At 43.1% G+C, this 25,694-nt stretch overlaps 1 protein-coding gene across 1 annotated transcript; it reads left to right on the forward strand.

The window, feature by feature from the left end:
• On the forward strand, positions 1-25,694 carry CDC42EP1 (CDC42 effector protein 1). Its single transcript, XM_089528118.1, has 3 exons — positions 1-55; positions 12,341-13,396; positions 24,698-25,694. The coding sequence occupies exons 2-3, from the start codon at positions 12,979-12,981 to the stop codon at positions 25,546-25,548; spliced, it is 1,269 nt and encodes a 422-aa protein (XP_089384244.1). The 5' UTR covers positions 1-55; positions 12,341-12,978; the 3' UTR covers positions 25,549-25,694.

Below are 25,694 nucleotides of genomic sequence, written 5' to 3' on the forward strand. Positions count from 1 at the left end.
GGGAAAAGCCCCAGGCAGACTTCTCAGGAAAGAGGTGCCTTCTCCTCCCCAAAAGGTAAAGAAAACAAAAAGGGGGGGGGAGTCTCCAAAGTTTTCATTTCAGTTCCCTTGGCCTAAATCCAGCTGTTTCGTCCCGATGAGAGGAGACCCACTGACTCCATGGGACTTTTTTCAGGAGGGCTGACTCCTCTCCTCTGTTTGGGGTCAAGATTTTGGAGTTTATAGCCTGGATGGAAGGCGATCAGGAGAAGGGGGAGACTTTGGGGGGGCACGTGTGGGGAAAGGACCGGAGGGGAGGATGGAGGGCAGTAAAGAGCATTATTAAAGCTATTGATGATGATGATGATGAGAATCAAGGAATGGAGGCAAAGCTGTTAGAGAGAATTCTTATTATTATTTTTATTATCAGAATCAGTATGGAGAGGAAGTTATGTGAGGGAATTCATGTTGCTGTTCTTGTTAGAGTCAGGTAATGGAGATGAAGCTATATGGGGGAATTCATATTATTGTTATTGTTATTATTAGAATCAGAGAATGAAGGTAAAGCTATTGGGGAGAATTCATATTATTATTATTATTAGAATCAGGGAATGGAGGAAAAGCTATTGAGGGAATTCATGTTGCTATCATCATTCTTATTATTAGAATCAGGGGATGGAGGTGAAGACATTAGGGGGAATTCAAAGACAGCTTTCTTAAAGGCCTGTTACAGACAGCCAAAATAAAGCTGCTTCGAGTCACAGTGGAGGTATGGTGTTTCAATGATGCATGCATCCTAAGAGTCCAGAAGTCGCACCAAAGCCATGCTCCAGCCCTGAGGACTGGAGTGTGGCTTTGGTGTGGCTTCTGGACTCTTAGGACGCATGCATCATTGAAACACCATACCTCCACTGTGACTCGAAGCAGCTTTATTTTGGCTGTCTGTAACAGGCTTTTGTCTGGAAAATCAGTACGCATTTAGTTTCAAAGTTGCTACAAGATTCATTTACATCCTGTTAGGGGGAAGAAGAAATAGAAATAAAGGAAGAATGAAGTGGTGGTATTGCTGGACTTGGGTGCTTTAGTATCCTTGAAAAAGGAGATAGGAAAAGACATAGGGAAGAAAACTAATAAATGGAGGGGTGGGGAGTTAGAAGAAAGAGTCACAGCTGGAAGGGATGAGTGGACGGAGAAGAAGAGACAGGAGGATGAGCTACTCATCACCCAAGAGAAGGGAGAAGAGGGTGCTCAGAAGGGAAGAGGGAGAATAAAGTTTGTTGGGATCTTCTACTGTGCTTTCAAGGGCCAGGGTGGCATAGGGGTTTAATTTTGTGTGTGTGTTTTCCTTATAGGAGGGAATTATTTTTAGGAAAGGAAAACATGGTATATAGAAGGAAATAAAAAGTATTTTGCCATTAAAAATTCACACCAAGGGAGGAACACCCAATCTGCTGCATGTATCTATATGTATGACTCATTTTTTCTTCTGAGGCTTTCTAACCATGGCAGAGGATAGAGACGGGGAGGGGGGGTCTGAGGAGGTCCCATCTAGTCTATATTCCACCTTGGGTAAGAGGACTGTGCTGAACATGGGGAGGGACAGGATTGTGTCAAGTATTTGCGTCTTCTGGTTCCAGATGGCACTACTGGCAGAGTTTTAACTACTGACTCGCTAGTTAAAATGGGTAAGGAAAGGTCTCTCCAATAAATCACCCAGATTTCCACTCCGAGGTGTGTCTCAACAGTGCTAGAATTCAAAGATATATCCGTGTTAGTCTGTACAATCAGTATGTAGATATATCTTGTGGCACTTTTGAGACTAACTATACTTTTTCTTTCAGTCCCAAAGGTGCTAAGAGATCTCTCTACAATGGTGCTAGATTGTGTTTAGAGATTCCACAGCACTCAGGGCTTTCTCTTTCTCATTTTAGTGTCCTATGGTTTGTTTCAAGCCATTTCACTAACAAAGGAGACTTCTTGATCCTTTCCTTCTATTTCTAGCCATAACTCCTCTTTCAAAGAGAGTAAATTTTAGGCTGCATCAATAGAAGTATAGTGTCTAGATCAAGGGAAGTAATAGTGTCTCTCTATTCTGCTTTGGTCAGGCCCCAACTGAAATACTGTCTCCAGTTCTGGGCACCACAATTTAAAAAGGATATTGAGAAACTGGAGCGTGTCCAAAGGAGGGCGACTAAAATGGTGAGGGGTCTGGAAACCATGCCCTATGAGGAAAGGCTCAGGGAGCTGGGGATGTTTAGCCTGGAGAAGAGACTGTTAAGAGGTGATATGATACCCCTGTTTAAATATTTGAAGGGATGTCATATTGAGGAGGGAGCAAGCTTGTTTTCTGCTGCTCCAGAGAACAGGACCCGGAACAATGGATGCAAACTACAGGAAAATAGATTCTGCCTCAACATTACGAGGAACTTCCTGACAGTAAGGGCTGTATGACAGTGGAACAAACTCTCTCAAAGTGTAGCAGAGTCTCCGTCTCTGGAGGTCTTTAAACAGAGGCTGGATGGCCATCTGTCGGGGATGCTTTGAGTGAGATTTCCTGCATGGCAGGGGGTTGGACTGGATCTTGGAGTCTCTTCCAACTCTACAATTCTATGATTTTATGATTATAAGTTGTTTCTCTGTTCAGCAGCCTTTTTGAAATACAGTAGTTGTGCCCCAGCCATTTTGGAACCTATGTTAGAATAGGTTCTGGCCTGGATCACTACAAGCCATAAGATTAGTGTAGTGGGCTGGGTTACAATAAGCCAATAGTCTCTGTAATTAACTACAAAGTTCAGTAGTTAAATACTGTCCAGCAGTTATATTCATAGTTAACTACAAAGTTAACTACGAGCAATTAAATATGGGCAGCTGAAGCTTGTGGACTTATTGTATAGGTGAGCTATCCCTGAAATGGTCAGGGGAGACATCCCCATTCCACTCAGTCCATGAGCTATCAGTAAATAAATGGCATCATATAATCCGAAAATTGAGGGACAGAAGAAAGTAACAGATGTTGGTTGCTGTCTTCTTTGTTTGAGAGGTGAGGTTTGCTGTAACACAAGCAGGACTGAGGAGCTAGAAAGAAGGCTTTTTTTTTTGGGGGGGGGGGAATAACATTATACCTTGCATAGAATGGAAGTTATTGTATGTTATGTATTTGTGTTTGTTTTTTAATAAATTAAAAAAAAGAAGGCATGTTCAAGAGATGCTAGAGAAGTAGGAGAAAGTGCCCTCACAGCCCTTTACTAGCCTGGTGGCCTTCCAGATGTGCTGGACTGCAACTCCTATTTTCCCCCAGCTAGCAAAGCTATATTTAATGGAGGCAATGAGAGTTGCAGTCCAAGTACATGCGGAAGGAATTAGTTTGGAGAGTGCTATTCCAGGCAGATAGCTGTGGTGATAGAAGGGATAAAAAATTACGGGTGCAATCCTATGCACATGTATTTGGGAGTAGGCACAATTAAATTCAGTAGGCCCAAATAAACATGCTTAGGATTCCACAGGCATGTGAGAGATGAATAGAAAGCAGGCTAGATGCAGGATCAGAATAAACACCATTGTTCATTTGTTGACCAGATAGTCACAGCAGCTTTCCTTAAACAAAGGAATAACTGGACTTGACCTATGAATTCAAGTGAGTGGGAAGGATTTTGTAGTTGTTGTTCTTGCAGCACATTTTGGTAGAGCCTTAGTCTCAGCAATAGTGGCTTAAGTTAGTTGGCAAGGGGATGATGGAAAAAAGGGAACAGAGCCAAAGATAGAAGATAAGGAGCCTCATGAAGCCTGTGGGCACAATGTGGCTTTGGCAGAAGCTGAAGGCCTACCCACTGCAAATGAAGGGCAGAGCTTGCTGCTAGCACTAAGGGTTGCAAATACTGAAGAAGTTAACAATGTTGATTTTGAGTGCATTGCATTGTTTAGAGATTTCAGCCACAGAGGGAATTAGTTCCTCTGCAGTGAGTGTACAAAGGGCTCTTGTAGCACCTTTGAGACTGAGTGTAAGGTTTTGTAGACTAGGTTGCATCTGAGGCAGTAGATCAAGTCTATGAAAGCTAACGCAACAGTGTCTTTCACTCAGTTCCAAAGGTGCTCCAGGATCCCCTTGCATATTGATAATCCAGACTAAGGACTTTATCACACAGGGGAAATTGGGGGGAAATTGGGGCTTTAAACAATGATTATCCCATAACAATTGCACAATTGTGATTAAGATTTTTATACACACAATTAAAGAGCTATTATCCTGGGACTAAACAGGCAATAAACAGCAACAAATCATTCATGGGATTTCCCCATGATAGATTTGTTGCTATTTATTCCTGGGATAATCGCTCTTTAATAATGACATCATGTGAAAATCTTAATTGCAATTGCGTGGATTTCACGGAATAATCATTGTTTAAGGCCCTGATTTTCCCTGTGTGATAAAGTCCTAACACAGCCCTGTCTCTGAATTCTTCAAAGAGTGGTCCAACACAGTGATTGGAAGGAGTATTTTTTTTTCTAACTACGACATCTAGAATCTCTCAACCAAGCATGCTGGCCTGGACTTCTGGGAGTTGTGACTCCCTCGAAACTTTGTAAACTCTGGCCAAGCCAAGGAGCAGATCTCAATTCCAGGAATCAGGCTGCATCTACACTGCAGAGTCCACTTTGTCTGCCATGGCTCAATGCTATGGAATTCTGAGATTTGCAGTTCTGTGAGAGATTTAATCTTCTCTTTCAGAGATCTCTGGTGCCACAACAAACTACAAATCCTATGATTCCATAGGATGGTGCCATGACAGTTAATACAGTATCAAACTGCATTAATTCTGCAGTGTGGCAATAGGCTACATCAATTTATTTACTACTATCTTTTCTGTTCTGCTACCTTTCCCTTCTCCTCTGCCTTCCCTCTGTCTTCCTTGGAGGTGTCTGTAAGCTAGGGCTGGGCCAAGCCATTTTGCTGCCTGAGGTGAAAGACAAGATGGTACGCTTCCTATACTGTTCTCCATACTAGTAGTTGGATATTTCTTAAGGACTGGTAATGGAACATCATCTTCCAACACACTTGAGGCAGCAGGAGAGTTTAGGGGGCATACAACAGGTTGTGTGGCATACACAGTTCTGGCCTAAAACAGAGAAGAATTTAGGAGAAAAAGCTGTCCTCCTCTCCATCTGCCACGTGAAGCAGTTGCCTTCACAATAACAGGATCAGCTCTTTACTAACCACCTCAGTGAGAGAAGCTTTGGCAGCTGAATAAAGTAGCTAAAGGGAGAAAGTGGAGAGGAAAACAGTAATTATTGCCTTGCATTGTTTATAAAAGTACCTAAAATATACTGACTATTGTACAAAAATAAATGTAAGTAGTCACCATATTCAAGTTGATAGTTTGAAACAAATGAAACAAGCTTATGAGGGAGCTGGAGAGAAAAGAAGGAGGGATATTCATGCTTTTACTTTCTCCTTGATTTTGCAGCTGTAGAAATGCCACACTAATGTGTGTATCTTTGGGTACAAGAAATGACAATCTTTTTCTCAGCCTCCAGCAAAAACTGTTGTGTTGGCAAAAAAAAATTATAAAATGCAACATGTGCAAAATTATATACTTTCTCCCATTGAAAACAGCATAAAGAAACAGCTAAATGGGAAGCTCTAGGTACACTATGTCTGGATGTAAGAGAGAACAGGTCTTCTGTACTTAGTAATAGCCTGTGCAAAACTGGATTTCAACAGGTGCTGCTTTTCTCAGTCTTGCCAAATCATGACAGAATAACCCTGGAAATGTGCAGCCCTTCAGAAGTTGTTGGACTGCATCCTTCCACCAACAACTGTGCTAGGAGTTGCAGTCCAAAAACATCTGCAACACAATATCTTCCTTATCCCTGCTGCAAAAACTACCTGTTCTACAAGGTTATCTACATAATGGGTTCTTTGTTCCCTTTTGTGTTTGATCACCCTAGGTATCTATCTTAACCAGAATATCTTTTGCTCTCTCTCTCTCTCTCTCTCTCTCTCTCTCTCTCTCTCTCTCTCTTTTAATGGGGTATATACCAATGCTGCTTCCCAAGAAAGCTCAGCAGCCGAGGGAAGAATCCAAATGAGCCTAGGCTTAAAAAATATATTCCCTTCCTTTCTTTTCAGGCAGTGTGAGCTTCTGGAAACTCCAAACCAAGTGTGGGCAAGCTACAGCCTAAGACTATATGCTGCCCTTGGACCAGTTTTTAAAAAAAACTTTCTGCAAATGATCACATTTCTTGTGAGAGTGATTTTTTCCACTTGTCCAGCAGCCTGATGATCGGGGAAAAATTGAAAATTATGGGGAAATGAGGTGTCAGAGAGAGGGAAGGGAGAAAAATGTATGCTGACCCTTTTCTTTTGATCAAACCCAACACTTCCTTCTGCCCCACTCACCAATAGCATAAGGCTTCCAACGGATTCCAAGCAGAGTTCAAGAGGGAAATGCTTTTTTTGGACCTACAGTTCTCAAAAAATCCCAACCAATTAGACTCCCTAATATTAAGGTCCTAACTTTGCAAACAATCATGTTTGTGCTTATTTTATCCACCACTTTTTTGCAGGTATCACAAAGAAGGGGAAATAATTTCAGACCAGACTTACTAGGATCTGTGACATAGTTAGTTGGCAAGAGACACAAGTCACTCCCCTGATCTTAGTCATTTTACAATAGATCTATTTTCTTTCTCCCGAGAAGTATTTACTTTTCCACACAAAAAGCGTTCCTCAGTTATATCACCAAACTGCACTGAGCTACATGACCCGTATCTTCCAGCCCTGTCTCTCTCAAGCAAAGAATAGCAAAAGCAGGGGTGGAAAACCAGCAGGTCCTTCTGCTCCTCACAGCTCATGAAGGATTCTTCACTCTCAAATGTTGAACCAATGATCACCACTAGTGTTTCTAGTTAAAGGTAATCAAGATCTTTTCAGTACAGATGCCACACCATAACTTAGTGGTGGTATATATGCTCACATAAGGGTTCCAATTCCATTCTTGATAGCAGAGCTTCCAAAGAGCTTCCAAGTGACCTCAGAAGACCACTGGGCAGAGTGAGGCAGTTGCCTCATGTGGCAGATGCTCAGTGACAGCTGTGACAGTCCCTTGGCTGTTCCTCTCAAATCCTGTCTAACACTTCATGGGTAGACAGAACTATGTGTTTTCCACAAAGCCCAGTTTGATCCCTTAAAAACAGGTGTGTTAATCTCAGGTGTAGTGGAGGAGCAGTATAAACGTAAGCTTCAACTCAGAGTCTGATCTGCTTCTCCATATAGAATGGGAAAGAGAGGCGCCATCTCATTATTTGTCTCAGGCATGTCTTCAGTTATGACAGGGGCAGGGCACCTGTGGATATCCAGATATCTGTGGACTCCAACTCCCATCACTCCCATTCACCTGGCTGACCTGGGCTGATGGGAATTGGAGTCCGATAACATTGGGATGGTTCCTTAGACTTGTTCTCTGTAGATTCCATGAATGGTTTGTTGCTGGACCATTCCTGATTCTTCCCGGCATAAGTCCTGGATCAGCGCAACGTCATCCAAAACTCTTCAGCGCAATCACATGACTTTGCCAGGAGTATGTCGTTTACTCCCAGCTTCTTTTCCCCATATGAAAATCTCCATAGATTTTTGATGCCCCTGTATGATTAAGGCAAGGAATAATCAGAGGTAGCTTTTCCAGTTCCTTATTCTGAAATATAGCCTATAGCTAGGGTTGCCATAAGTCAGGACCTCCAACCCGGGACAAATGTAGGACAACATTTTCAAATGTAGGACACAGTTTTAATAAATGGAGGACACACGAAAAAATTTGATGATTTTTAAAAAATGTTAATATAAATACATGTTTCTTAGGCATGATCAAAATGGAGGACATTTTGTAATTTGACAGAAGAGGACATGTCCTGGAAAAGGAGGGGGATGTCTGGTCACCTTGTCTCTGGTCCAAAATACATTGCAGAAATAAAACATAGCTGGACTGAAATGCCCAGAGTTCCTCACCAAAACTGCATCCACACTGAGGAAATAATCCAATTTGAGAGTGACTTAACTGTCCTGGGTTAGTGCTGGGGAATGCTGGGAACTGTAGTACACTGTGGCCCCAGAGCTATCTCTGACAGGGAGTCACATAACCCTCCAAACATAGTTGCAGTACCCAGAATTCCTCACCAGGTGCATCCACACTGAGGAAATGGTCCAGTTTGAGACTGCTCAGTGCTGGGGAATCCTGGGAATTGTAGTCTATTGTGGCCTCAGAGCCATCTCTGACAGAGAAGTCTCAATGTCTCCCAAACACTAGCATTCCCAGGATTCTCTACCATTGAGTTAAAGCAGTCTCAAAGTGGGTTATTACTCCTGCAGTGTGTGAGAGAGATAGAAAGGCTAGGGACTGGATTCATTCATTAACTCACAAAAGGAAGATATCTGTGTCCAAAACACACTGCTTTGACTGCCAGGGCTCAGTGCTATGGAATCCTGGGAATTGTAGTTTATTGTGGCACCAGAGATCTCTGACAGAGAAGGCCAAATGCCTCACAGACACCAGAATTCCTGAGCATTGAGCCCTGGCAGTCAAAGTTAGAAAAAATACACAGGGGCAAAATAAATATTGAAAATGGCCACGCACCTCCTCCTCCTCCTCCTCTTCCTCCTCCTCTTCCTCGCCTCGGTGCCAAAGGAAATGGCCCTCTCCCCTCTGCTGCCTTGGGGACCAAACAGAAGAGGAGCTCCTCTTCCTGAGTCTGGCAACCTCCTGTTGCCAACAAGCCTTGAAGATAATTCCCCAAACGTTTGGCCAAAATTCACCAGATCCCCCCCATATCTCACCAAATATTCAGTCAAAATCCCTGGAAAGTCCCTGTAATGTTAATATGGCAACAAAACGTAGCCCTAATTGAATAAAAATAATTGGAACTTATTTCAACTCTCAAAATTACCATTAAAACCAACCACCAAAATCACACCAAAGGCTCTGAAAAGTACCCATTTTGGTGTGAAAGTCACCAGATTGGCAACACGCCGGCCGGGAGTCAAGGAGGAAACCATGCAGGGACGCACCCTAGTGGTGAAAAACCGGGAATGTCCCACTGGCAGGAGGGTTATGGCAACCCTACCTATAGCACTTAGTATTACTTGACAGTCTCCCATCCAAGTACTAACCAGGACTGACCCTGCTTAGTTTCCGAGATCAGATGGAATCTGGTGTCTTTGTGGTATTTAGATATACCTATCCATACTAGACTAGGGCCAGCATGACATAGTGCTTTGAGTGTTGGACTATAACTCTGGAGGCAACTCCCAGCTTGTCCATGAAACCCACTGGTGGATCTTGGGCAAGTCACACACTCTCAGCCTCAGGGAAGGCAATGTCAAACCTCCTCTGAACCAGTCTTGCCAAGAAAACTCCTTGATAGGGTCGCCTTAGGGTCATGATAAATCGGAAATTATTTGAAGGCACATAACAACAACAACAACAACCATCTATAGTGCAAACATAACCAGGACTGGCAGTGGTGAGGTAGGAAAGAGACATATGGCACTGGTAGAGAACACAGTGACTGAGGGCTATTCTTATAGAGCCATTCTAGTTTGCCCTGGCAGCAGCTCTGTCCAAGATAGTGCTTGATGGAGAATAAACCCAGAGAAGAATTTGAAAAGGTTCCTTTTTACAATACAGAACCCAGAACCATGATGGCTGAACCCAGTGGATTCTGGGAATTGTAATGAAATGCTAAAGCAATTTTTGAAGACTGGCTGAAAAGATAGGAGTAGATATCTTGAGATCCTGAGCGAGGCATCAGAGCAGTGTCTGGGTGAGGGGAAAATGTGTTCAAGACAGTTTCTCAGGGCCAGTTCACCAAAATGACATTTTGTACTGAAATCTGACAACACTTCAAATCTTTTGCTTTTTGACATTTGAAATATTGAGCAAACTAGAAGTATATTTGTAAAACCTGCACATTGTTGGATAGAGCAGGAATAGACAGAGTGCAGCCCTCCAGATATGATTGGACTACAACTAATCTGAACCCTATGCAGCCTAAGCAATGAAGAAGAATGCTGGGAGTTGCAGTCCAACATAATCTGAATTGCTGTAGCTCAACCAATCTAATATAGAGCTTCCACCACAGAAACACAATTCAGATAGGACTTTGTCATGTTTGAAAGGTCGGCTTAGGCATATGTGTTGCCTTTCCCAAACGGTGTTCTCCAGATGTTAGGGATAACAACTCCTATCATCCTTTATCATTCTGGCTGGGGAAAGTGGACACTGTAGTATCAGAAAAGTGCCAGACTAGGGAAAGGCTGCTATAGATCATCCTGGTAATACAGGTAAACCGTAAAGCCCTGGTAACTTTCATTTTTCATGGAGGTGTATTTTGAATTGAATAAGAGTTGTAGGAACCACTGACACTGGGGTTCCATGCAATCTGAAACAAAGTGGAAAAGTTCTGTAATCTTTCTCCTCATTGTCAGCCTTGCCTCTCCTTTAATAGAGTTCTCTCCCTTTACCTTATTTAGCTATTCCTTTCCCTTGATCTTTGTCTGGCATCATAGATGTCATGGATCAAGAAAATGAGTGGTAAAAAAAGAGAGAAATGGAAACTCTTGCAAGGGGTATTGTCCTGCTTCGACTCTCATTGGTTTAGCTCTACTGCGGGACATGCCAACTGTAGAGTCTGGTATATACATGAGTCTGGTATAGCAGTTAGAATACTGGCCAATTCAGGTGCTACACCTCTTTGAAGACTCACTGGTTAATTTTTGGCCAGTCACACTTTCTCACCCAGAGCTACCTCACAAAGTTGTTGTGAAGATAAAACTGGCAAAAAGGAAAGCCATGTAAACCTTGTGCTCATTGGAGGAAAGGCAGGATATAAATGTAACTAATAATTAATTGTGCACGTACAAAGAAATAAAATAGATTGATAGTTTTTTGTGGGTTTTTCGGGCTATGTGGCCATGTTCTAGCAGAGTTTCTTTCTGACGTTTCGCCAGCATCTGTCTCTGAAGATGCCAGCCACAGATGCTGGCGAAACGTCAGAAAGAAACTCTGCTAGAACATGGCCACATAGCCCGAAAAACCCACAAAAAACTATGGATGCCGGCCATGAAAGCCTTCGACTTTACATTAAAATAGATTCAAATTACAAGAATTAGGAAGAACTCCCTAATGGTAACAGCTGCTTTACAGTGGAACAGACTGCCTCAGAACATGGTGGACTTGTCTTCAGCTGGAGAGTTTTTTTAACAAAGGTTGGGTGGCCTTCTCTCAGGGGTTCTTTAGCTGTGAATTTCTACAATGCTAGATACTTTCAAGTTCTACTAACCTATAGTTTTTTGTGGGTTTTTCAGGCTATGAGGCTGTGTTCTAGAAGAGTTTATTCCTGATGTTTCGCCAGCCACAGCTGCTTGCGAAACGTCAGGAATAAACTCTTCTAGAACACAGCCTCATAACCCCAAAAAATCACAAAAAAACCTATAGGTTAGCAGAATTTGAAAGCCTTCAACCTCACACTAGGCTAACCTGTCTGCCTTTAAATTGTCTCTCGTTTTATCTGTTCCTGTCCTTACACAAGAGGTGGAAAGTGGGAGAAAGTAATGGAAGGGCATGAAGTCAATGGCTTTCGTGGCTGGCATCCATAGTTTTTTTTTTGGGGGGGGGGGGTTGGGCTATGTGGAAGGGCTTTTATTTTTTCCAGAGCACAGCTTGACTCTCAGACATGCACCCCCAATCAGTGTGACAAGTAGTCTTGGTGGCCTGGGAGATTTGGGAAGTTGCAGTCCAAAAATGCACTGCAAGCTCTGCTGCAGAGCTAGTTGGCCAATAGCTTTGCATCAAATATAAATCAGAATGGCATCTATAATACAAAAAAAATCCTCATGCTCCTCTCTGCCACCTGATGTGGGGACCCAAGGTTAAGCAGTGTGTGTGTGTGTGTGCGTGCGTGCATGTGCGTGTGCCTTCAAGTTACTTGTCAGCTTATACTAAAGGGTTTTCTTAGGCACGGAATACTCAAGATAGTTTTGCTAGTCCCTTCCTTTGAAATATAGCCTACAGTACCTGATATTCATTGGCAATCTCCCATCCAAGTAATAACCAGGGCTCACCCTGTCTAGCATCCAAGATTGGATGACATCTGGTGCCTTTAGGGTATACTGTATAGGCAGATCAGAAGAAGTCCAGACCTAGCAATTTGTAGCTTTGCCTGAGTATATAGCAAGAGATTCATTGTGCTTTTTCCTACAGGTTGACAACAAACAGAACTTGTTAATAGCTGTCTCACTACTGAAGTCTCAGTAGCTTTCAGACTGTCTCAGCTTCAAAGCCTCACATTTTCTCCTCTCTGTCTTTTCCAGCATATCTTATGGCAGGAATCCAGGATCAAGGTGTTTGACCTGAGTTTCCCACTCTGGCTTCTGTGACCTGCTGCCCCATCTGTTAGCCAGCTCCCACACTTGTGGGAGGTAGAACAAGAGAGAGGGAAAGAAAGAGAGAGAGGGACAGGCGGAAGAAGAGTCAGTGGGATTAACATTAATCCTACAGCTTTGCTCACTTCCAGCCAGACAAGAACAGCTACCGGTTTAGCAACAGACTCCTTGGTCACTCCTTTAACCTCTACCCAGAAGGGAGACTGGGATCCCCATCTACATCTTTCTTTTTTTTCCTGGGAGACCAGACAGCTAAGAACCAAATCAGCTTGTTGGCTTCATGAAAGCTGCAGAAGGGAAATACCAAGGAGCATCAGGAAGACAGATGAAAATTAAGAGTCCCCCTCTCTTCAGGAAACCCAGAAGTTTCTTGACAGGTGAGTCTTGATTCTTAGTAACCCAGAACATAAAGGGCTGAAGAGAAAGACCAGCAATGGGGACATCCTGGAGCACAACCACTCACTGACATCTGTACATACAGGAAGACAAATCCAGAGAGGAGTTCCCTTCTTCAGAAAGACATATTTTTAAATTTCTGTGACGGGTTTCCACAAAGGGGCCAGAAGATGAGTCTTGGGAAGCTACCAGTGATAGGTTGGGTGTCAGGCTCCCACAGCAAGCGCCGCCTCAAAACAGAGCTGACGCCAGACATGATCAGCCCACCACTGGGGGACTTCCGCCACACCATGCATGTGGGCCGTGGCGGGGATGCCTTTGGGGACACTTCCTTCCTGAGGAATCATGGTGGTGAGGATGCCAAGCCCAACAACTTCTTTGCCCGGACCCTGCGACATGTGCGGAGGAGCCCACTAAGGAACCGGGGAAACCAAAGCAAGGATGAGGCCTCTTCTATGCCTCCTGCCATCTCACCCATCATCAAAAATGCTGTATCGTTGCCTCAGCTCAATGAGGGGAGCTACCACAGTGATGGTCTCGGGGTAAAGTTTGCCTTCAAGAGCACCCCCAACAGCTTTTCTGACTATGGTAGGTGGCTTCTGAGTGTGGAGATTGGGGCCAGATGGGGTACCTTGCTTCAGACTCTGTATGAGATTTAGTTTTCTTTGGTAGAAACTCTCACAGACAGTCATCCACAATTGCCTCTTTGCTGTATTTTTTTTTTTTTTTTGGTATATTTAAGACTGACAAGAGCTGTGAATATTTAAAGGTAGCACTCTGAGCTTGACCTCCTCCAACCCTCAACTGCATTAATTCTGCGGATTAATGCTCGACTAATCCCTTTCTCTTGATATTCACTTATTTTACCCATATGACACAGTCCTACAACCTGTTATGATACCAAACTGGTACTTTAAAATAGGAAGGACAGGCTATTGAGTCACTGCAGTGTCCTATTGAACCAGGATTGGGTTGAAAGTAGAACTGGATCTCTAGCCCTTAGAGCTCTGAGAGATTTGCAGTCGGTCAGAAAGGATTTCTGACTCCCAGGTCATCTGACAATAACAAAAGCCAGCTGCAACAAAGTCACTCCTCTCTGAAGATCAGTTATGTTGCTGAAATGAGAAAGGGGTGGGATAACCAGGAGTGGATTTTTGTGGGGAAGGATTGTGAGCTTGGTTCAATCTTGACATTCAGAAAAAAATCCCCAGGCTCAGAATTCTTTCATTGTCCCTTGTGCCAGGATCTGGTTGGTGGGTCATGGGATTCTAGTGTTTAAAAATAAAAGGCAATCCCACAAGTCTAAAATCTGTCCACACCCTTGCTATATAACCAATGTCAAATTACAGCCTTGCAAAGTTATTCCAGGGGCATCGCAGGCAAATATGAGTTTGCAAGTGTTTAGATCTAAAAGTCCTTTAAGAGAAGGAAACAAAAGACTGCATAGAATGAGAATTTATTCCCAGGACGGAACTCTCCTGGAGAGCCAGCATGGTGTAATGGTTGAGTATTGACCTAGGACTCTGGGGCCTCATTCCCACTTACAGATAAATCGGTGTGCGATCCAAATCGATGAATGGATTCAACATTGGATCATGGTTTACACTACACTTGCCCTGTCATTTTCTTGCATCAAAATAACTCACTTGTGGTTCGCATTCACGAATGAATCGATTCAAAATGATTCGGCTCCAGCCAGCCAAAGAGTAAATTTGAATCGATTCCTATTCTGGTTCACACTTGCATTGAATCGATTTGGTGAAAAGGACACAGAAAAAAATAGTGTTAAAAAGACGTGGGTTTAATGGGTCTGGTGCATGGCCCTCCTCACTGAATCACTTCAGCAAATTGATTTAAGTGGTAGCCAGGGTTCAAACCAAATTGTGATCCGGTTTAAAAGATAGTGGGAATGAGGCCTGGGAGATCAGGATTCAAATCCCTGCTCAGCCAAGAAAGCCCACTGAGGGACTTTGGGCATGTCACACACTCTCAGCCTTAAGCCAATCTTGCAGAGCAAAAAACCATTTTAGGTTCATTTTAGGATTACAATAAGCTGAAAATGACTTGAAGGTGCACAATTGCAGCAACAGAACTCTCCAAGGCTTTCAGATAAACAGTTTGGGAGGTTGACTACAAGTCCCAGAATCCCCCAGCCAGCATGGAAGTGGCAAACTATCTGGATGATTCTAGGAGTTGTAGTCCAAGCATAGTAACTATTCCAGGCTCTGCTCAGATACCTTTTCTTTGTCTCTTAGCCAAGTGGTAGTGAAAAATATAAGGGCACTCTGTGGATCTCATCCACTTCTTTGTGATTGCTCTTCCACTAGCCTTCTCTGGTTTACAACAAAATGATGTTTCTTCCAAGGCATAAAAGTCCAAAATGTACTTGGCATTCTCCTGCTAATCTCTAAAAAAACCAAAAGAGGTCAGAAATAGCTACATCCATTTTCTGGTCCACCCAATTCTCCACAGAAGGTTTGAAAGATGGGTAATGGGAAGCATGATTTGAAAAGGCAGAGAGAGGGAGAGGAAGGGGCAGGGTAAATCATCCTTTGCTAAATATGTTTGTTATTGGTGAGTACAACTAGATGGAAGAAAGTCTTGTAAAGAAAAGAGATATTTCAAAAATCAATATAATACCAGAGACATCTTCCCTTCTGTAGATCAAGCATGGTGTTAGTCAGGGGCGTCACTAGAGGGATGCAGGGTGTGCAGCTGCATCAGGTGACACCACTACTACACAAACATTTGCCATTTGGCAGAAATGGGCTGTGGCGTTTGCCTGCATCCCTTTAAAATGTTGAAGAGATTACGTGAGTGGGACAAGGCTCAGTGGAAAAATAAATTAAAGTTTGTTTTATTTTTAAAAATTTAAAATTTAAAAATTCTATTCTTTTAAAACTTTCTTTAAAGACATCACATCTTACCAAATTTTCACGTTAACCACATGAAATAATGTACGTGAAAATACATTGAGGCTGTGCATATGATATTGTATTATTATTATTATTATTATTATTATTATTATATTTTCTTATATCCCACCTTTCTCCCAACATAGGGACTCAAAATGGGACTCAATGTAGAGGTATAATTTTAATTTTGCTATGTGGAGAGATCTTGTAGCACCTTTGAGATTAACTGAAAGAAAGAAATTGGCAGCGTGAGCTTTGGTAGACTTCAGTCTACTTCCTCAGATGCATTTTGCTAGTTGTTCATGTCACAACTATTGCCATTACATTCAGTGATATATGGGAATTATAATTTATAAATAACATTTATAAGGATTCTGTATGGTGTGGAAAGGGGTCAATGAGAGGTGGGGGGATATTCATGAGTTATCGCACTGGGTGATGCCAACCTTAGTAATGCCACTGGTGTCAGTGCATCATATAGAGTCTCATATATGACCCTTACAGGTTCTTTTTCATTACATAGTATAAATCCAGTGACCTGGCTTGGCCAGTTGCCTAGTTTCCCCCTTATCTATTGCCTAATTCTTTGCTTTAGAACATAGTGCTACCATTTGTTGTTCTGCACTGGAATCTCTTAAGCCATGTTACTGGGGGAAAGCAAAGATAAGCTTTGCAAGAGGCAGAAATGAGAGCAAAACAAAGAGCATCAAGATGAGCCTTGCAAAGCCTTGAGCAAATGAGATAAGATTAATGTTTAAAATCAGAGCCTGACAAAGAAAAAGGGGGAGGAGGGAATAATAAGCCTGCTGCTTAATTTGACATAAGAATGGGCAGACTGCAGTTCTGATAGTTGGACTGCTACTCTGAGCATTCCTCATCATTGACTCTGCCACCTAGGGTTGCTGGGAGTTGTAGTCCGGCAGCATTTGGAGAGCCATAGTTTCTCTATCCTTGCTTTACATGCTAGAGATACACTCTGTCCCATCTAGTCATCCTCACTTTAAACAGAGAATATGAGTAAACAGCAAAAGAGGATCATACCACTGCTGTCATGTCCTTGTTCTCAGTAACATGGTGAAAAACTTACAGATGTGCAAAGTTAGGGCCCAGGATAGGACAGAGTTCCTCTGTTAACATGCTGTATACTCACACAGTTTATGTGCCTCATAGCCTGTTCACATTATGCTGAACGCAAGTAGAGATTGGGAAGAAGAGCAGTGGATATGATCACACTCCCTCCATCAGAGCTCATTGGCTATGAAGAGGACCCTTGGGTGTTTGCTTCCACAAGGTGTTTCATTTGACTAAAGATCTCAAACAAGATGTCTTGTTTGTTACTAATTAATGCAAGGGTTTGTTACTAATTAATGCAATTAGTTTGTTACTAGTTAATGAAATGGTAATCCTCCAGATGTTGTTGGATTGCAGCTCCCATCATCCTTCACCACTGGCTGTGTTGGCTAAGGCTGCTGGAAGGTGAAGGGACATCTGGAGGACTACATGTCCCTCTATCTTATAATCACTCTGGGAGATTTTCAGTCTGAGAAAAACAGTAAGTATGACTTAAATAAATACATAATGCCCTGGATCCAGATGTACGCAACATACTTAGGATGGGCCGTCCTGTGCTGTCCTTCTGACAGCAGGCAAAAAAAATTCTATTCACACAAGCCTTCAGCAATTCACTGCCTGTTACGGTCAGAAGTTTTTAAATGGACATGCTGGATTTCTTCACATTTCATTGTATCTTTATTAATAATGTGTTTTAAAACGGTTTTAACAGGTTTTTTGACATATTTTAATATGTATTATTTGTTGTTGATTTTCTTGGAACCTTTTTGTTTATTTGTTTTATTTATATCCCACCTTGCTCTCTCAGCAATGGACCCAAGGTGACTTACAAGATATATTGAGTGCTGCCTTGCATCCCAGTTCTGGGAGAAAGGCAGAATATAAATCAAACAAGTAAAGAAACTGGATAACTAAATCTGGATCCAGCTCAATATGTACAATCAAAAGCAGCCCAGATTTTATGGGCATTTCTTTCTAGATGGATTGGTTATTGCAAAGTGCAGCAAGAGAGGAATTATAGGACTGAACAGGAGGTCTGAGGGTACAGTCCTAGTCATACTGGCAACAGCCAGAATTATTTCTGAGGTTTTGGGTGGTTTATTTTTGGATTTGCTTGTTTTTTAAAGACTCAGTAGGATCAGTTGGTAAATCTATCTGCTGGTTTGTCAAGGTTCAATAGCTATGCATGCATGCAAACAGTGAAATTTAATAGTTTAGGAGCAGTCTTTCCAAAGGTATTACAAATGTCTGTTTCTGCAGAGCTGGGATGTATGCCTGGGGTACCGAATGCCAAAAAAGCAGCTGTTGGGGAAGAGGATTGTTTTTATTGCTCATGGAATTTTGAGCATGTCAGAGAGGAAAGGAGGCAAGGGTAATGTGGATGTGACTTGGGGGAAAGGGTGATAGTAATGTGGGCTGTTGAGTAAAAGGTGGACCTATGGATGAAGATGCAGGAGACCAACCTGCTGCAGGATGTAGGCTTAAACCTAGCAACCAGTTGAGTATATCACTTGATCTTCCTCAAGTGGGTAGTTGAGACTGTCCTTTCTACTTCCCAAAATCAATACAATAGGAGAGTCCAGGCCAGGACCATCTCAAAATACTTTGTGGCCTGAGGCAGAGATGGCAAAACCACCACCTTTCAATTCTATGTGCAGTCAGTCCTCTGTATCCAAGGATTTTTGATCCATGGATTCAAGCATCCATTGCTTGAAAATATTTTATATATATATTTTCATTCATTCTAAAACCAAACCTTAATTTTGCTATTTTATATGTGGGACACCATTTTACTATGCCATTATATTTAATGGGACTTGAGCATCCATGGAGTTTGATATCCAATGGAGGGGGAGGGGGTGATTTCCTGGAACCAAACTCTAGTAGATTCCAAGGGCCCACTGTATTAGATTTACAACTGAATACAATTGTCCAGAGGAGGGTGACCAAAAATGGTGAAAGGCCTGGAAACCATGCCCTATGAAGAGCGACTTAGGGAGCTGGTTACATTTAGCCTGGAGAAGAGGTTAAGAGGTGATATGATAGCCCTGTTTAAATATTTGAAGGGGTGTCATATTGATGATGGAGCAAGGTTGTCTTTTGCTGCTCCAGAGACTAGGAGACAGGGCAATGGATTCAAACTACAGGAAAAGATATTCCAACTCAACATTAGGAACATCTTCCTGACAGTTTTGAGCTGTCTGACAGAGAAACATGCGCTCTCAGCATGAGATGGAGTCTCCTTCTTTGGAGGGTTTTAAACAGAGGCTGGATGGCCATCTCTCAGGGGTGCTTTGACTGTGTGTTCCTGCATGGCAGGGGGTTGGACTGGATGGCTCTTGGGGTCTCTTCCAACTCTATGATTCCATTAATCTTGCTTCAGTGTTTCTGACAGAGTAGGTGTGCCCTCGTACACACTGGAGGACAGCAAGTTAGTTTAGGGGATGCAGGAAAAGCCCAGAGGAGGAAGGTAGCTTAGTAGGAATGCCTAGGAGGGTGCCACCATTGCCCCATTCCCAGCATTGGCTGCCAGAGGCAATTGCTTCATTCTGCCTGTTTGGTGGGATCAGCCAATTCTGATTCAAGTTCCAAATTTTGGAGAGCATTCTGGCTTTCATTGCACAGAGGCTGCTTTCTTTACTACCTACAGAGCCTGCATCTGCAATGTAAAATGTCCACACTGCAGCATTTGCAGTGTGAGGTGGGGGGCTAGGAGGGAGGTGAATAAGGGCCTCTGTTCTGAGCTCCTGTTGCTGCAAAAGTGTTTCTTTCCCAGCTGGGAAGCCTGTTTAGCATTGCCAATGCCAACCTGCAAGATAGATGTGGGGCAATGCTGCCCTCTGTTGAGCATTGGCACTCATGCAGCAGTTGCACTAGACTAGACACAATTCAACCGCTCCTCTGTGCTTTTTATAATTCCTTATCTTTCCTTGTTCCTCCCCCGTGCCACCCCCAGGAGGATTCTAATATCATGAGCTAAGCCTAGAGAAAGATAAGGTTGACCGTTGTTTTAAATATAAACCTAGTTCCCTATTCTATCAATTTTGTACAGTCAGTATTGCAGTGTAATCAAGCCTGCAGTCTCATCGCTCACTATATATTTGCAGTCTAACCAACCCTATTATTTAATTGTTCAGAGCAGGTGTCTCTGGTGCTTAATTCATTTCATTCTAAGCATAATGGGCACTGCAAAGAACCAGAGGATAGTCAGAGGAACAGATGGCTAAGGTACCCTTTCTTAGCATTTTAACTGTGGATGGGTTGGACTGCACCTCCCATAATTCCTGGACAGCATGACAATAGCTGGCTGGGAGGAAGTTCAGAGAGGCTGTTAGCTAAGGAGAATATCATATTGTTGAAAAATGTAACTTACCTCTCCCTTTTTGTAGTTTCTTTCAGGATGCAGATAGGTATTATCACATGGATTATGCTGCCATTGCCACCTCCCGACTGCATCCAGGCAAAAATCCTGCTAAAACCCGCTCTCAGCTGGCCAATTTGCAAGGCTGGGAAGCTCCCAAAAGTGAAAAGAGGCCAGCTGAGGGTGGATTTTAGCTGGAATTTTGACTGAATGCAGTCAGGAGGCAGCAACGGCAGCAAAGTCCATGCAATAATACCTGTCTGCATCCCAAATGAGACTACAAAATGGGAGAGGTAAGTCGCATTTTATAACAATGCGATAATCTCCTAAAACAGCATCCTCTAAACTGAGACCCTCAGCATGGTTTGCACTGCAACTTCCATCAGTTACATGCTGGATGGGAATGATGGGAGCTGCAGTTCAACCCACCCAGTGAGCACCAACTCAGGGAACGCCGGCTGGGACCTAGCCAGGATTTTGGAAAGGGGGGGGGTCCAGACTAAGTGCCACCATTATAATGGGGCTTGGGTGTGGCGGCGTGGCAGCACGCACCATTCATTTTATCTAACAGAAGGGGGGTCCGGACCCCAAGAAACCCCCCCCCCTTGGCTACGTCCCTGCGCCGGCCATGATTAAAGTGATTAATATTTTCATGAAAACATCCTTAAATTAATTATTCCCAAACTGCAGACCAATGATTCCTTTAACAAAATAACAAAACAATCCTTTTGGTTTATCCATCATTTGCTGCCTAATGAAGCAAGCATTCAGCATCAACCACCTTATTTCTGCCATTATGTGGACAGTGGCATTATGCTATTAGATGGAATAAGGAGGATACACAGGGATACCCTGGTTTACCTTGCGCTATAGCTGATAGGGGTGAGAGAATCCAAGAAGCATTCTCATTGCTCAAGAATTATGTTGGCCCCATCCTGCCTGGGAAAAGCAGGAGGTGGAATGTCAGGGGAGGCCATCTATGTACCCTGTGGTTCATAGGGTTCATAGGGAAGACAGTCTATGAACATCCCTTGGATAGATCCAAGGGATATCAGGCTAATTTCACGGGTGCTGACTGAGGAAATAAATGCCTCCACTCTTGACTATTAGGATATTTTAGGAGCCAAGATTCAATTTGACAGAAGGAAATCAGCAAAGACTTACATATAAGATTAATTTCTGGGTGTTTCCAGGCTGAACATAAGAGTTCATGACAGCAAATGTCTAGGGCAGAAACAAGGAACATATGGCCCTCCAGATGTTGTTGTACTGTAACTCCCAATATCACTTAGAATCATAGAATCATAGAGTTGGAAGAGACCACAAGGGCCATCCAGTCTAACCCGCTGCCATGCAGGAAATCCAAATCATAAGCATCTCCGACAGATGGCCATCCAGCCTCTGTTTAAAGACCTCCAAGGAAGGAGATTCCACTTCACTCCTAGGGAGTTTGTTCCACTGTCGGACAGCCCTTACTGTCAGGAAGTTCTTCCTAATGTTGAGGTGGAATCTCTTTTGCTGTAGCTTGCATCCATTGTTCCGGGTCCTAGTCTGGAGCAGCAGAAAACAAGCTTGCTCCCTCCTCAATATGACATCCCTTCAAATATTTAAACAGGGCTATCATATCACCTCTTAACCTTCTCTTCTCCAGGCTAAACATCCCCAGCTCCTTAAGTTGTTTCTCGTAGGGCATGGCTTCCAGACCCTTCACCATTTTAGTCGCTCTCCTTTGGACATGCTCCAGTTTCTCCACATCCTTTTTAAACTGTGGTGCCCAGAACTGGACACAATATTCAAGGTGGGGCCTGACCAGAGCAGAATATAGTGGCACTATTACTTCTCTTGATCTAGGCACTATACTTTTATTGATGCAGCCTAAAATTGCATTGGCCTTTTTAGCTGCTGCGTCACACTGTTGACTCATGCTCAACATGTGGTCTACTTGGACTCCCAGATCCCTTTCACATGTAGTTTCATTCAGCCAGGTGTCACCCATCCTATATCTGTGCATTTCATTTTTTCGCCCTAAGTGCAGTACCTTTCATTTCTCCTTACTGTGGACTGTGCTGCCTAGGGCTGCTGGGAGTTTCAGTCTAACATGTTCTTGAGAGTCACACATTTCCCAGTTCTGGTTTAGGGGAAACCATTGTTGTATACAGAGAGCAAAGCTATTTCACTGCATCCTTTTTGTATCCAGTTCATAGTATACATGGAATACATAGAATAGTACACATGGAGACCTCACACACCTCTCCCCTTTTTCTAGGGCGAAGAAGAAAAAATGAGTAAGTTGAGTCATCTCTGTTCATTACAGATGCCTTCTTGTGTTAGTCAAGCTCCTATTGAAGCATATTAGCAGAACATTACAGACCATTTGCCATCAGGTCCTAAGAAGAGTCAATTCTATATGGATAGTTATATATTAGTGTAATCTTAGTCAAGAATTAGATAATTGGGAGAGATCCTGTGGTGTCATTTGGGCTCACCCATATCAGTATTTTTCTGAGTTTAGAATACTCAGAAAAAATGCTTCTGGTATTAATTTGGAGGGAGCAGCACATCTGAGTTATCAGGTGTTAATTCTGCTGATAAGTCTTATTGCAAAAAATAAATAAATGGGAAAGTCAGACATTAAATGCAGTATACCATGATCTTACTCAGATTGTGTACATTTCCCCTACTGCATCTGGTACTCATACTGTTGGACGAAGGATGGGCACTAGGTTAGCTCAGGGATGAAAAATGTGCTCTCAGCACTGAGAACTGCTCATTGGAAATCACTCATAAGCCACTGAGCTGTGGCTGATTTGCATATTTTAGTTGCATGCCATTAACATAACGTGCATCAGCATGGCAAATGTGAATCAACATTAGCTTGACATAATGCCCTCAATCTACAATAGCTTCATCGTGAAATTGTTATCCTCTGATGCAGGGAATTCTTGACTAAGCACTTGGAAAACTTTGAAATCTTGCAGGAGAAATTGCATCACTTGTCAAATATAATCAATTTATTCTACATTGTTTGCTTGTTTAACATTTTGCTATCGCAGCTATCAACATCTCTCCAACCACGAGGTTGTAAGGTTGGAAATAGCTATCCATGTGATTTCTTAATGGAAAGAATTTTCCTAATGTCCAGTCTTAGGGAAGCAGATAACAAAGTAGTATAACTAAGCAGAAAGTAATTATGAAGAAGTCTTTCTCCCTCTCTGATATTGCTGGAATTCAGGGTTAAAAATTCTACTAAATATTGAGAGATTCAGGACACAGCTGCACTATGAAATTTGCTATCAGAAGATATAGTGATGGCTGCCAACTTGGATAGCTTTGAAACTTTATTGGGCTAATTTATGAAGGACAAGAACATTGGTATCTACTAATCATGATGGCTATAGGTATTTTCTCCAGTACCAGAGGTGGCATGCCTTTGTATAGCCGTTGCTCAGAAATATGAGTAGGAAGGTATGTCTTGTTCAGGGGTGACTGGGTGGCTCAGGGGTACTACAGTACTGAGGTAGAAGGACATTTGATTTGATCCAGTATTATATGGTTCTTCTGATGTTCTTAATTCAATAGGCATACAAATATCCATTTCCCCTTTGACCCCACTGTAGATAACATGTGAAGTCAAATAGGTGATCTTTCATGCTGAGGTGAAAAATTAGAATGCGGATAGAAAGAGAACTGTCCTCCACAGTGCAAAGGCTTTTTTTTAATTGCCAGAATCAGGTTAGTTCCTGTTTATCCCCAAGTGAGCCTAGCTTAGTGTGGGCTATGTGCAGCCAAATCTCAAAAGGAATAGTAAAGCTTTGTGTTTCTATCAGCTTATTGGCCACCCAGATCTGAGAAATCCTTGTTTCTCAGGATTTTTTAGCTGAGAAAGAGTAGACGCAGGAGCTTATCGCATGAACTTTAAAACCAACTCAAGCCTCCCAGGCTGCAGCCGGGACACGGGATGGAGGCAGGGATTATTTCATGCTAAATCACCACCTAATCACCAGCGGCCATCAGCCCGGGTCCAAGCTGGGCCCCAGGCATGCTCCACCAGCACTTTTTTGTACTCAGAAGCTTTCCAGCTTCTAGAAAGTGCTGGCGGAATGCTGCTTGGACCCAGGCTGATGGCACCCGGCAATTAGGCAGCGGTTTAGCATGCGATAATCCCTGCCTCCATCCTGTGTCCTGGCTGCAGCCCTGGAAGCTTGAGCGGGTTTTAAAATTCATGCAATAAACTCCACAGACTAACTTTACTGATTCCTGAGACAGGTAGCAGCTAATGTAGACCCATTTACATGGTCTGCATCATAGAAATGTAGGAGGATGTTCATGCTCTGCCTGGTACAGAAAAAGTGCCTCCCTCCAGGCTGTTATTTGACCAGCCTTCCTCCCCACTAGTTCTTCTACTTAGGGCTAATGAAAGATGCAGGCCAGGAGGGACAAATTTTCCTCACTCCTCTTGTGCTCTTACACTCAGCTGAATGGGTTGGTTCTACCACAGTGACACATACTTTTAACTCACTATTGATTTTATGGCCTTTTCAGGATTGGAATCCGGATTTTGTACCATCCCTCGTGTCCCTCGCTCAGAGAAGTGTCAGGAGAGTTCCCACCTGGCTGAATCAGCATTGACGCGTTCAGATTCTCTGCTGTCTTTTCGCCTCGACCTCGGTCCATCCCTCATGAGTGAGCTCCTCCACGTCATCAGTTCCACAGGTGACAGCAACCAGGCCAACAGGGAGGATGAGGAAAAAGATGGAAGCCAAACATCAACCAGCAGTGGCACTGTCTCTCCTCTTCCTCTCAAGAGTACCTGGGTGGAAGACTCTGTGTCTTGGAGATCAGGGTCTCTGCGTGCTAACTGTGAAGAAAGCAGAGCTGGATCGAGTTTGTGGGGTCAGTCCGGAGCCAGTTCTCCACTGGGCCATTCACTGTGTACTAATGGAGATTCTCAATCCATAGAGCTTTCTCAGGAAGGATCACCCTGTTCTAGAGGGAAGATCCTAAACTCTGAACTGGGAGCAATGCCAAAAACGACCCCTTGGCAAGAATGCCAGGATGACTGCAACTTGGAAGCAAGAGAATTCAAGCAGACTTCACAGGCCTTAGCTTGCCATTATGGCATAGCAAGCACCTACCAGGTTGGCCAGCAAGAGCAAGAAGAGTCAAGGAGCCAAGCCTCATGGGAAAGCCCAGATGCCAACACATGGCACATTAAGGAAAGGGTAGCAGAGTGGCAGGAGCACAAAGCTGGGTGGCACCAGAGAAAAGAAGAAGAGGAGGAAGAAGAAGAGGAGGAGGAATTCTACAGACATGGGGCAACTGTTGATAGAGGGGGACTTAGTGATTCCTTTGAATATGTTGATGAGGAAGAAGAAGATGAAATTAAGGTCTGAAAAGCCATGTGTAACCTCTTGTGTAACCACCCATAACACTCCCAGTGTTAAAGGGAATGGTGCAGCTTGCAGACATTTTGATGGCTGTGTAAACGTAAAGGGTTCACCTTCTTTGGAAATGATAAAGATGGTAGTAGGCAGGTGAA

The sequence above is a fragment of the Sceloporus occidentalis genome, unplaced genomic scaffold (assembly GCF_023333645.1).
Source record: "Sceloporus occidentalis isolate IW3139 unplaced genomic scaffold, rSceOcc1.0.p SCAF_5, whole genome shotgun sequence".
Classification (NCBI taxonomy): Eukaryota; Metazoa; Chordata; class Lepidosauria; order Squamata; family Phrynosomatidae; genus Sceloporus; species Sceloporus occidentalis.